At 34.8% G+C, this 13,435-nt stretch overlaps 1 protein-coding gene across 1 annotated transcript in view; it reads left to right on the forward strand.

Annotated features, from left to right (window-relative positions):
• Nucleotides 1–13,435, forward strand: part of FIRRM (FIGNL1 interacting regulator of recombination and mitosis) — a gene marked incomplete at both ends in the record, with an annotated part of 39,404 nt that overhangs the window by 17,117 nt on the left and 8,852 nt on the right. Inside the window, 9 exons of the mRNA XM_080931925.1 lie at nucleotides 309–389; nucleotides 1,678–1,742; nucleotides 5,399–5,547; nucleotides 5,762–5,876; nucleotides 7,928–8,114; nucleotides 9,112–9,194; nucleotides 9,785–9,836; nucleotides 11,377–11,466; nucleotides 12,255–12,440. Coding sequence (XP_080788051.1) covers nucleotides 309–389; nucleotides 1,678–1,742; nucleotides 5,399–5,547; nucleotides 5,762–5,876; nucleotides 7,928–8,114; nucleotides 9,112–9,194; nucleotides 9,785–9,836; nucleotides 11,377–11,466; nucleotides 12,255–12,440 — 1,008 coding nt within the window. The remainder of the gene's footprint in view (nucleotides 1–308; nucleotides 390–1,677; nucleotides 1,743–5,398; nucleotides 5,548–5,761; nucleotides 5,877–7,927; nucleotides 8,115–9,111; nucleotides 9,195–9,784; nucleotides 9,837–11,376; nucleotides 11,467–12,254; nucleotides 12,441–13,435) is intronic.

A 13,435-nucleotide genomic window follows, 5' to 3' on the forward strand; every position in this document is an offset into this window, starting at 1 on the left:
TCTTTTACTTTTTATATACCAGTTACCTTCATCTTTGGATCAGTTTGATCCCCATATAGCAAAGAACTATGATATGTTATTTAAAATTCACTTTAAAACCAGTGACATTATAAACTACAATTGCTTTTTAATAATGCAGAATTTAATTCGTAAAATATCTTTTGTTAACTGGTAGGAACAAAACAATGCAGAGAATAAACATGTTTTCATGGAAAAAAAATCTATAATCACTTTCTTTACTAAGTTTTAGAAAATTACATCTCATTTACAGGTTTAGCTAATTCTACATTTATTTCCTTTTGGAACAGGATAATGCTGACTACAGATTATTTCAGAAAACACTGAAATTGTGTCGTTTCTTTGCTAACTCCCTTTTACACTACACTAAGGTAAGGCTCTATAATAAATGTAAAATACTAAATGTTACATAGTCCTTTTGCGAGTGGCAGGGTGGGCCTCTACGTGTGTGCACGTGTGGAGGTCAGTAGTTGGCATGGAGTGTGTTTTCTGAGTTATGGTCTCTCACTGAACCTATAGCTTGCCATTTTTGGTATCTTGCCAGTGAGTTCCTGAAGTTTGCCTATCTCTGTCTCACAGTGCTGGGGTCACAGCATGCTGTGCCAGGACTGCTACAGTTCCTCTGAATGTATTTTTGAAGTTCATTTTGAAGATCTTATGTATGGTTTAATATTATTTATGTTCCTATTATGTTACTTACATTGTTAGCATCATCATTGTATTTTAATTTTCAGAAAATTATTTCTATAAGTTAAAAAATTTCTATAACCAAAGTCAATTCATAGAGTATAAGTTTGTATTTAAATACTATTTACAACTTATTTCTATTCTATTTCTGAGTTAGGTTCATAGGCGCACACACACACACACACACACACACACACACACACACACACACATACAACACACACACACACACACACGCAGACTCACTTTGGGTATTCTTGGAATAATTATATTTGAAGTTAGGATAAATATGTTATCTAAGATTGTTTGGAAAGATTAGCAAATGGTGAAAGGAGTGTTATTGACAGATGTTAGTATTTTTTAAAAAACTATTACCCAAGTTAATATTTTTAATTTCATTTTATTAATTCTTTGATGGTTTCATACATGCGTATAATGCATTCTGCTCATTTTCACTCTCTATTAATTTTTCTTATCCTCCTCCCACTCCTTTCCTGCAGAACTTCCTCCTAAGTCTCATCTCACATTGATGTCTATTTTTTTTTAAAGTTTTGACATATTTTTGGTTTTTGTTTTCTCCTCCAACATCTCCCTCCTTCTAGATCCTTCTATATCCCTGGCCACCCAACTTTATGATCTTTCTCTCTTAAAAAAAAAAAAAAAAAAAAAAAAAAAAAAAAAAAAAAAAAACAAACAAACAAACAAAAAAACTCAAAAAGCCAAATACAACATTTTCCCCAAACAATGCCAAAACTAGACAGAAGAGATGGGCCTCAGTGAGTGATAGCTGCTAATTGTGAGTGACAGTGGCTCTGACAGTCAGGTCTGATGTGCAGCCTCATGCTCTCTCATGTAAGCTTTTTTATATTTGAATGTGGCATGTCCAAGCTTTTATTCTGTATGTGATCTGTGGGGATTATGAATTAAAAAGTCATGTGACAACAAAGAATGAGTAGAATTTCTTTATTTTAGGAATTTCTTCCTTTCCTGTCTGATTCTTGCTGTATTTTGCACCGGCTTTATCTTCAGATATACAGGTAAAAAGGATAGTGCTTGTCACTTCATGGAAATATAAATGCTTATCGTAACTGAAATATTAGAACGAATTTTTTAAATGTTTCAGTAAAGTTTTACCCACTTGTTTAACATACTGGGAGATGGACACTTTTGAAGGATTACAGTCCATTTGACCTTTACTTGTTTTTAACTAGTTCCTTAAACTGACTAATAAATAATTGGTATGGTGATAAATACCAAAGCATTTGTATATGAGTGTAGCGTATGCATGCACATACAAATAACTATATGTATATTGTATTTATACATTTTGTGTCAGCGTAGTTCTATTTTGATGGGTCTAGAAATTAACTTGGAATTATAAAGTTAGTTTGGAGAGGTTTTAGCAGTAGCTAGAACACAATAGAGAGGATGAATAGTAAATTAAAATGAAGTCAGCAGAGTTTCAAAGACTGAACAGATTATTAAGGGCATGTAGGATAATATAAAATAACCTGACACATATTTTAGTGTAGATTCATAAGAAAGAATGGAGTCTTTAAAAGTTGACATGATGCCTAAGTGTTTTTATAACTTTAAGGGTTTATTTTGTCATGTTTTGTTTTTTGCTTCGTATAGGTTAATGCTGTGAAGTGATACTCTTTTATTTGTGGTATTTGTCTTAGTAATGAGAAAAACTTGTGTTTTAAGCTTTATCCTCTTAAGTTTTTATTAGGAACATCTATCTGTGAGGAAGAAATGCAGAATCAGATAGACAATGATAGATGGAAAGAAATTGCTGAGACTCAGGAAGAGCTTACAGAATGGCATGAATAGTAGAAGAGCCTTTCCTCATGATAGTTAAGTTAGTTTTATGAACTGGTTTTGTGGTGTGCACATGCAATGAGTGAGTGCTTGTGTGTGTGTGTGTGTGTGTGTGTGTGTGTGTGTGTGTGTGTGTGTATTTCAGAGGGCAATCTGTAGAGGAGTTTTCTCTTCCACCATATGGTCTTGGGGATTGAATGCAGGTCCTTGGATCCAGATGCAGGTACCTTTATCCACGTAGTCATCTTGTTGGCCATAAAGTTTTATTGTAGCTTCAGTATAAAGGAAAACATAGTTTTTTGTAAGTTTAAGAACTCTTTTCAGCTAGTTTCAGTTAGTTTTCTCATCTGGAAATTTTAATAACAGCATCTGCTTCAGGGGTTTTCTTTTGATTATTGTTATTTGTACAAAGTGCCTGATGTGTTACACTCAGTTTCTTACCTCACTGGGACCTAGAAGAATTGACAGTATGAAGGCACCAAGAAGCTATATCCACACAGGAGCCTCATTTTCATTGTGTAAGAGTATCAGTCAACCTTTCATAGTGGACAAGTATGTTGTCATGATTTTGTTTTTATTAATTTTTATTACACTTTTATAAGGTTTAAGTTAGGGTAGTAATTAGGGTAGTATACTGTCTTTAAAAAGTTTTTAGTTAAAGGTTAATCACATTGATAGTTAAAGTTAACTTAAAAGAGCTTTAAATTTAATACCAGAACCTGAAATCTGTCAGTTCATTGTTCAACAGTCTCAATGTTTTTTTATCCCCAACACTGTTCCTTGATGTTAATAATTATTTTTGTCATTGAGAGCAAATGGAAGCAGTTAGAAGAGAGCTTGTGTATTGTTTTTATACCTGTACTTAGGCCCGTATAGTAATTTTCTCACTGCCCCAAATTAATTCTATATGTGCCTGAGGCTAGCCTCTTTGTGCTGTGAATGTAATTCTCTTTTACGTTCAGGCAACTCCTGAAGGTAGTCCCTTTCTTTTGTAACATCAGCCTGCTGTCTCTTCTGGACTATTTTCATGAGTGTATACGACATGCTACTATTTTTCCCCATTTCAGTACAAAACAGTCTCTCAATTCTACATGCTTTTCCAGATAAACTCTTATTTCTGATTACATTCCAGTCTTCAATTGACTTCTTCAGAGAACCTCCTGTTCATTTTCTGTAAAGACATTTTAATCTAGCAACATGATTTCTAGGTCTTTGTGACTGAAATGTAATATACCCTTAGTGTATATATATATATATATATATATATATATATATATATATATATATATATATATATATCTTTAATCCTTCTGGCTAGAGTTCTTCAGCACATATATGCCATTAATTCCAATGACAAAAAAATTGAGGTGCAGACAGTGTGATGAATCAGAGAAAGATTTAACAAAATGAGTCAGAGATAGGATATGTCCAACTTTCATGCCCAGCCGAGGAGAAAAGCTATTTAAGAGCGTTCAGGAAGAGAGAGTCAGTCTTCTCAGTGCAGTGAGTGTAGTGGAGTTGAGTTCTTGATGAGTTCATGCAGTTCAGTGCAGGTCAGCAGAGGTAACTGAAGCCAGAGTGTAAGGGACCAGAAGATTAGAACAAATGGCAGAGTTAGTTTGAGGCCAAGTAGAACAATTCAGTCAGAGAGAAGACATTGAATCAGTCAACTCGAAGAAGAGCTTGAGCCAGAACAGCTGAGTTGAATCAGGTAGAGTTCAGAGAAAGATAGAAGGGGTGAGCTTACTCAGCAGTAAGTTTCCAAGACAACAGTTCAGGTGAATAAAAGTTACACTTACAATTATCCTTGATTATTTTTTTTCTATATAACATTTAGTTAACATCTGCTGTTATAATAGACCCCACAATTCATGAGGAATATATTTAAAAACCTACAGTTGTTACCAGAAAGATAAGTGGTACTGGTTTCTCTACTGTGTGTTCTCAAACATACATATATTATACATACTTTTAGTAGGGTTTGTTTGTAGTAAGAGAGAGCCACTCTAATAGTCTATTGTAAGAATTGTATGATTGGTCTGTCCATAAATATTTTACTTTACTGTAGTTACCCTTGTGATGTGAGATGAGTGAGGTGAATGAAGGAATCATTGTGACGTGGCTTTAGGCTACTGTGTAAAAGTTACTTCAAAACTCCTACTGCCATACATCAGCAGTGGATCTGATAACTGAGAAGCCTAGTGAAGCCTAGCTAAGACACACAGCTATGCTGGACAAGGGATGTCTCGTCACAGTTGCTATGGAGCAGGACGGTATGAAATTTCGTCGTGTCACTAAGAACAGCACACAGCTCAAGAATTGATTTTGTGCTTTTTTTGCCTGCAGTTTTTTTCATTTAGTGTTTTTACCTTATATTTATTTTAATTAAATTTATTTACTTTTTGTTTGTTTGTTTGTTTGTTTGTTTGCTACAGAGTCTGTACTCTGGCTCAGAGTCTTTCTGCTTTGGCCTCCTGAATGTTGAGATTACAAGTATGAGCTACTGAAGGCAACTTTTTATAGAAATAACTAAACCAGAATTTATCAGTTCTATTTTTTTACATAAATTTTTCTAGTTGGTTTGTTAGTTATGTTTACATTGTTTTCTAGGACACCACCACTAAATGGTATTAAAGTACTTGAAAATAGTACTAGATTTCTCTAGGAAATATTTTCTCTATAGAATTACAGCTGTTATTTAGTTTCTAGATCTTCATATCTTTCTGTTATCAATTCAGTACTTTGAGATTTTTCCTATAAAATATGTACTTCTCTTTTTAAATCTTTTTTACTACTGTGACATGAGTTTGTGATACATCTTTGTAAAGCTAGAGGACGGCTATTAAATGCATAAGGTTTTTCATCTTTGCAGCAAGTTTCCTCCAAGCCTATATGCTGCCCAGATCTCCAAAGTACAGCAGGAGGACATAGCAGGCACTTTCCTTGTGCTCCTGGACCCTCTCATCGGTCAGCTGCTCAAATCCCAGCCTTTTGTGCAGGCAGTTTTGGCTAGTAAGCTTGGTAAGCTTCAATCAGATTTAAATCATCTCCTTTATTATGGCATGTCAGATGCAGTTATTTCCCTTTAAGGAGTCACTGTTTTATGTTACAAATTTTATTTAAAATTTATTGTACTTTTATTGAAATATTATCATTAAGTCATACCTCTACTTTCTTTATATAAAACTACCAAATTTCTGTTGAAAATATTTTGGCAATTTTAATTGCTGGAAAGATCTGCCCTGTGAACTGCAGCTCCCACAAGTCCTACTCCTGGTTGTTGTCATGGATAAACTGCCGTCTCAGCCTGAGGATGTACAGACTCTGTGGTGCATAGAAGATGAGACTAGGTAACATTTTGTTTATATCTTATATTACCAGTGGCTTAGTGGTCTCTAAGATTTGAAATGGCCTTGAATTAAAGTTTTAGGCAGATGTGCTGTGTGCCTGTGAAAGGCATGAAGAGAGCTGTCATAGATACTCTACAGTGAGTGTCTCCTGGGAGACTTCACTTGTCCTCACCCACTTTCCCAACACTGTAGTCTAGGCACTCATTTGTTACTACATGTGCTCCTAATTTTTTATCCTTCCTCTTGTTTGGTTGGTTAGTCTGTTTATGCAAACTGGGATGATCAAAATGTTAGGTAATGTTCAAACTTGTAAGGTCTACAACCTGTTTCATCGACTTTGATACCCTATTCTTTATTTAATAAAAATATATACAATATTTTTGTTACTTGAATTTCATACATGTATACAATATATTTTTATCATATTTACCCACACATTTCACCCATAAATTTCCCTGCCTTTCTACTCATTCCCAACTTTGTGTCCACCAAATCCAGTTTATGCTATCCATATGCTCTTGGGTGTTGGCCATCTAAATGGAATGTGACTGACTAAGCAGGAGCCACACTTTTAAAGTACACTGACTCCCCTCTGTCGGAAGGCATCTACTGTCAGTAGCTCCTCAGGAGTGGGGACTAGTGAGATACACCATGTGTGCACATACCCCTCCCATGCAAGGGACTAAGTTGATCTTCTTATTAATTAATTAACTAACTTTGACCTGACTGGTTTCCCCTCCCTCCTCCCAGTCCTTCCACCTACCTCCTCTCCCTTCCCATCCACTTTTCATTCCTTTCTCTTCAGAAAAACGCCTCCCGTTTATCAACCATCCTTGCCTATTTGCCTACAAATTTCATAATGTCATTGTTTTTAATAGCTGAGTAATACTACATTGTGTGGTTGTTCCAATTTTCTTTTTCTATTCTTTGGTTAATGGACATCTAAGCTGTTTCCAGTTTCTGGCTATTATGAACAAAGCTGGTATGAACATAGTTGAGCAACTGTCCTTGTGGTACAGTGGAACATTTTTTGGGTATATGTCCAGAAATGGTATAGATGGATTTCCAGGTTTTTGAGAAGACACTAAGTAGATTTCCAAAGTGACTGTAAAAGCTTGCACTTCCACCAGCAGTGATCTGTCCTCCACGTCTTCACCAGCATGATCTGTTGCTTAATTTTTTTATATTAGCCAAAGATGTCAGAGTTGTTTTGATTTACATTTCCCTCATGGCTAAGGACGTTGAACATTTCTTTAAGTACTTACCAGACTACTCTGTTGAGAATTTTCTGTTTAGATTTATATCCCATTTTTTAAATTGAGTTATTTGGTTTGTTGGTGTTTAGTTTCTTGAATTCTTTAAATATTTGGATATCAGCCCTGTATCGGGTATGAGGTTGGTGAAGATCTTCTCCCAGTCTGTAGGCTGCTGTTTTAACCTTCGATGTTTCTTGTTTTTTTTTTTTTTAAACTGAAGTTTCATGAGGTCCTACTGTTGATCTTAGTGTTCAAGCTATTGATGTTTGGGTATTCTCTTCAGGAAGTTGTCTCCTAAGCCAGTGTATTCAAGGCCATTTCCCACTTTCTCTTTTATCAGGTTTATGGATTTTTGTTGAGGTGTTTGATACACTTGAACTTGAGTTTTGTGGAGGGTGATAAATATGGATCTATTTGCATTCTTCTCCATGCAGACATACAGTTAGACCAGTGCCATCTGTTGAAGATGCTTTTTTCCCCCACTGTATAAGTTGGGCAACTTTGTCAGACATCAAGTGTCCATATGTGTGTGGATTTACATCTGGGTCTTCAGCTCTCTTCCTAAGATGACATGCCCATTTTGAAAACATTTTTCAAGAAATGTTTTGAAAGATTTATGGCAGTAAATATATTTTATTTTCAGTATTTGTGTATATACGCATTTTCAATGCAAATTATTAGTTATTTTTATCTTTAGACATTTTGATTCTCTAAAGTAGCTCTGTGTATGACATTTTATCTGCTGTTCATTGATTTCTATTAATGCTGGGCTCCATGTTCTTAATTCTCCTGCAGAATGTCCATACTCAAAGCTATTTTCTACAATTTTGGGCAGTGTTCTGGTGAGCTCTCTGTGCCTACTTATTTACAAGGAGTGAAGGGTAAAGGACAAGCTGAGATGCCTGTCACTTTGTATCAGCACATTTGTGTTCATCTGTGTGCATTTGTGGCTTCTTTTCATCACTCATTGTTTCCTGAGCTGGTAAGTGTGCTACAAACTTAATTAAATGGAGTTTACACTTTGTTTTTATTGAAATTATATTTGATATGTAGAAGAATGAAAATTAATGACTTGTAAACTCCATTCACCTCAACTTGTACATTTTGTCCTTTGTTCATTTGCATTAAGAGATAGTTATTCTTGATTCATATAATACTAGATTTACTATTTAGCTAAAATACTTGATAAAACATTTTGCATTTTACACAGGGAGTTATAGGAAAATCCTGTGAGAAGTGGAGAATCTGAGAAGGGGGAATCACCTAATGTGCTAGTTATGTTTCTGTTGCTGTAATAAAAGGAAACTTTACTCTTAGCACACAAAGAATCCATGTAATGGTCGGAGTTATGGCATTAGGTGGTCAGAGCAGGAAGCTGAGAGACACATGTCAACTACACACAGGAGAAAAGCTCCGTGAAAGTGGAGCAAATCTGCAAACTCTCAGTGTCTCCCTCAGTGATGCACTTTGTCCAGCAAGGCTTCATGTCCTAAAAGTGCCATAACTTCTCTTGACCTTGAATTATACACTTCAGACCAAGTGTATAATTACCTGAACGTGTGTGGAGGACAGTTTTTATTCAAACCACTATACCTTTACATAAAAAGTAAATAGTAATATATAATGCTTGCTCTGTTGCAGATGGTTTTATTTTGAATGGAAATAGATTGGTAAAAAGATTGAAAATATTTTAGGAAAAATTGCCATGTTGCTTGAAAGCTTTTAGAGATGATCTTCGTGGGTTATAAGGATTGAGTTATATGTTAAAAGCACATGTAAGAGAAGTTTCTGTTCCCCTCAGCTCAACAAATAAATAGTACTATAGTTCTTTTAGAGTTGCATGTAGAGCATGTAGAAGTTTCCCACTGAGGATCTTATTAAAATATGATAGTGTTTTCTGATTTAGTGTGAGAAATGTAGTATTTATATTTCATGAGCATCTACCTAGTAATAAATTGACATTTATGTTTTTTCATTAGGATGCTGCTCTATTGAATGCTGTGCTTAGCACTAGTCTGAGTACCTCTTTGTTAGCGATGGATGTGTGGTGCTTCCTTGCTCGGTAAAAGTAATCTCATATCAGAGTTGGATTGGGTTGTAGTAGTGACCAACAGTATATAATTTTGAGTTCAGAGAATGTTGTTTTTTTAATCTTTTAATGGAACTATAAAAATGGTTAGATTTCATGTCACTAAGCTTGGAAACAGTTTTTCTTTTCTTCCTTTTTTCTTTTTTTTTTTGGTATAAGGCAGATGTTGGGGGCAGCTCTATATATTATGTTCCTTGGTGATGGGTATCCAGTTTGAACATGCCTAATTTGAAGTCCAGTATGTCTAAAAACCAAAATTTTGAGCTCTAATGGTTAACAGTGAAAAGTTACACTCCTTGAAACTGTTTAACTTCTCAGAGTACTAGAAGTATTAAATAAATATTACCTTCAAATTAAGTATGTAGTCAGTTGTAAAAGATAAATAAGTTGAAATATTCTAAAATATGATAAAATCTGAAACACTTCCGGTATAAGGCATTTCAGATAAGACATTTCAGATCCTTTATCTGAACTTGTATTAGTTGACATGTCCTCACCAGGGTGTTTCTGTCTCCTTGCTCTTCTGCCTAACTAGAAATTCAGTGCGTTTTTTAATGTCACAGATATGGGACTGCTGAACTTGGTGCACACCATGTCACCTTAGTGGCTCGTCTGGTAAGAAGAATTAAATGGTCTAAAATACTCATTTTGTATGTTTTCATTGGAGATAAAATATTTTTGGATATTAATAAAATATTAGTACCTAATTTAATGCAAATGCTAATATAAAAATTATTAACATGTAAAAATCCCAGTGTATAAAGTGTAGAAATTGTTTCATTTTCAGACTTTTAGATTTCTGTTCTTTGTTGTGGTGAAAAAAGACAACTTTAACTGAAAATGTTTAAAATATGAAGTCAGAGTGAAAATGCTGTGATGTTGATGGCTAAGTGCTCATCTCTTTCTTTTAATATACTTGAGGTCTCCTATGATTTTGTTGTATTTAAGTCATGACGGTGTGAAAAGCATTCAGTGATTATGATCAGTGTTCTTAGGAAAAGAACTAGGGTTGTCACTGAGTACAAACGTACATAGACTTAGTGTTTTTCATTTTTTTCAAAAGATGTGTGTATACCTGTATATTTTATGTATATGAGTATGATATCTTCATGCACACCAGCAGAGGTCATCAGATTGATTACAGACGGTTGTTGTGAGGCACTACATGGTTGCTGGAAATTGAACTTTTTAACTGCTCAGCCATCTCTCTGGCCCTGTTTTTAAATCTTTAATGGTGATTTTTTTTTTAAAATTATGGGATGTGTTTCATATGAAGTGGTTATGACCTCTTGTCATTGCTTTTATCCCTTGCCTTCGAATGGTAATCTCTGCACCCCATCATCCTTTGTGTCTTAGTAGGTACTGTGGCATACATTTCTGCATTTTTTTAATGATCATGTATTCCAATGAGGAATAGCATAACAGCAGACACTCATACCTCTATAGCGCTCACCCTGGTATGGGAAGGGAAAGCCTGACACATCTTGCACAAAAGAGTGTTCTCTTATATGTCTTATATCTTAAGTCTTTGTTACCTATTTTCTACATTATATGTGTCTGTGAATGTATGGAGAGGTAAATGCAGATTTCCACAAAAGCCAGAAGTATCAGGTCCGTCAAAGATGAATCACCTGCCGTTTTCAAGTGTCCAGCTCTAGATGCTAGAAACCAAATTCCGGTCCTCTTTAAAGTCTTACTGCTGGGCCAACTCTCCAGCTCCTCTTAATTATTATTTTTGAGATCAAGCTATCTTATTTAGTCTAGGCTGACCTTAAATGGGTGTTCTTACCTCAGCCTCCCGAGGGCTAGGATTACCTTATGATGCTAGCTCAACTTTCTCTGTACATGACTGTGCTTAGATCTTTAAAAATTACATAAGTCATTTTAAATAGCATTTGCACACACCAGTTATCAGAGTGGTAATTGCAGTGTTGTAATTATCCTTCTCATTAAGGCAAATTTCTTTGAAGCAAAAATGTTAAAGAATAGCCCTAAATTAAAATTTTAAATTAGCTGTAATTCTGTCTCTCAGAAAGAATTATCCTTGGCATATAATTATTATATATAAATATTATATAAAATTACATAAAATATTATATAAAAAACTGATTCTCTGGTTTTAAATCATTCTCCTCTTTTTTTCCTGCCTTTCTAGATAAAATGTTGCCCTGGAAAATGTGTTCAGCTTACCAACCTATCCATACTGTTGAAGCGTCTCTTTTTCTTCATGGCCCCACCCCATCAGGCAAGGATATTAAGTCTGTGTCAGTGTTTTCAGTCAGCTGAGAGAATGGAATGCAGATCCCCTCCCCTTTATTCTGTTTAAATGTACTGTAACTGGAACTTAATTAACATTGATGCTTTGGCAGTTAGTTTTAGGTCTGTATAAATTTTGATGTTCCTGTTTCAGATTTCAGATAATCTGATTCAGTCCTCCTGAAATACCTTTTTTCTAAACAAAAAAATCTTTAAACTGTCTTTGTATCTTTGTTTGATTTATTGATTTTGTTACACTTTGAATGATGGATCTTAGCTTTTCAGAGTAAATAAAATGGATTTGTAAGGAAGATTACAAGTATGAACCTCAGTTGCCCACTGTTGTGAAGTCACCAAGCTTTACTGAGGTGGAGATTCTTGTCTCATGGGCTTGAGTAGCCTTGCATGGTCTCATAGATGGGCACCATTTGAATTCCAGTAGCAGGGTTTTTGTGAGTGTTTAAAAATAAGTTTCTGGATTCTTATCAAACACATTGGTGGGTGTGAATAGGTTCTGCAGTTTGTTTTTGTTAAGCACTTAACATGATTCTGACATAGAGTCAAGCTTGAAACCTACTAGATACATGATAAAAAATTGACTGTAAAGCTTTTTGAATCCCGAATAAGAGCAGTAATACATCATTAACACACATCAGATTGGGTATGCTTTACTAAAACCATCACTCCAGGCATAAATGTTGAAGTTAATATTTCGATCTTGTATATTCAGTTATCCATTAGTCTGAAGTTTCTCATTTTTTTTTCAACTTATTTCAGGTGGAATTTATCCAGAAATTTTCTCCAAAAGAAGCAGACAACTTGCATTTGTGGCAATATATTTCCTTCCAGGCATTATCTCCTGATCTCAGGAAGCAAGTTGCATGTGAAGTGATCAGAGTGTGCACAGCACAGTGCAGGAAGTGGTTGAGCAGCCATCATACTTTGGCTGAACTTGACTCTCTGGTGAGGTAGTTTGATTAATTAGCAGTTTACCAAGCACTGTTTTAAGTACTAACTACAGTCTCTGTGTATGTGCTCTCTTTCAAAACCTAGCAGTATTTTTAGATCTGTACATTATAAAAGGATCTTTGAGAACATTATATTGATTGATATAAATTGTATTGTTGAGTGGGAAGATGTACTTCCATTGGGTTAAGGGATTTGGAAAACATGACTACACTTCATTTGCTAGAGATTCACTCCTTCCCCCTTTGACAGTCTCATTACTGCATAGCCCAGGATGGCTTTGAACTCAGCATTTTAACCTAATCTCCTTAGTGCTAGATGATAGGTGTGTACCATTTTAACCAGCTTAGACATATTTGATAATGTACAATATACATTCTATAGAAACCTGTTCTGTCTGCTTGCTTCCTTATAAAACACAACCAGAGACTCATCTATAAGTAGAAAGCACATGAATTTTTAAGATGAACTAGGTACAGTATACATGCAGTTGAACTTTCCACTTCAGTCTTCATTTGCTTATTTCGTTAATTCAACAAATACCTTTTGAGTGCTCTTATGTAGTACATTTTGTTTTAGTCATTGAGGGAGAGATGCAACAGGAAACAATTAAAACCTATTCTTATAGATACATATTCTCGCTAAGTAGTAACCAGTATTGTAACTTAACAGAGATAAAGTATACTTTCAAGGATTTGTAGGCTTTCTTTTAATTTTTGATTAGAACTTGTTCAAGGCACATGTTTTCATATCGAGCTATTCTTCTATACTGTTGTAAAATGGCAGCTGGCTATAATTATTAAGGTAGTTTAAACACTTACTTAAAATTAAAGAAGTTGGATTTGTTTGTTTTGTTTTGGTGTGGCGTTATTTTACATGAGTGGGTTAATGTGTCATTTGTATGTAATGTGCACTAGTTTCCAATTGTTCAGCAAACTCAGTCAGTAGACTTTCAATATGTTATACTTTTATCATAAATAATGTTTTAGGCT

Source organism: Micromys minutus (genome assembly GCF_963924665.1).
Source record: "Micromys minutus genome assembly, chromosome: 1".
NCBI lineage: Eukaryota > Metazoa > Chordata > Mammalia > Rodentia > Muridae > Micromys > Micromys minutus.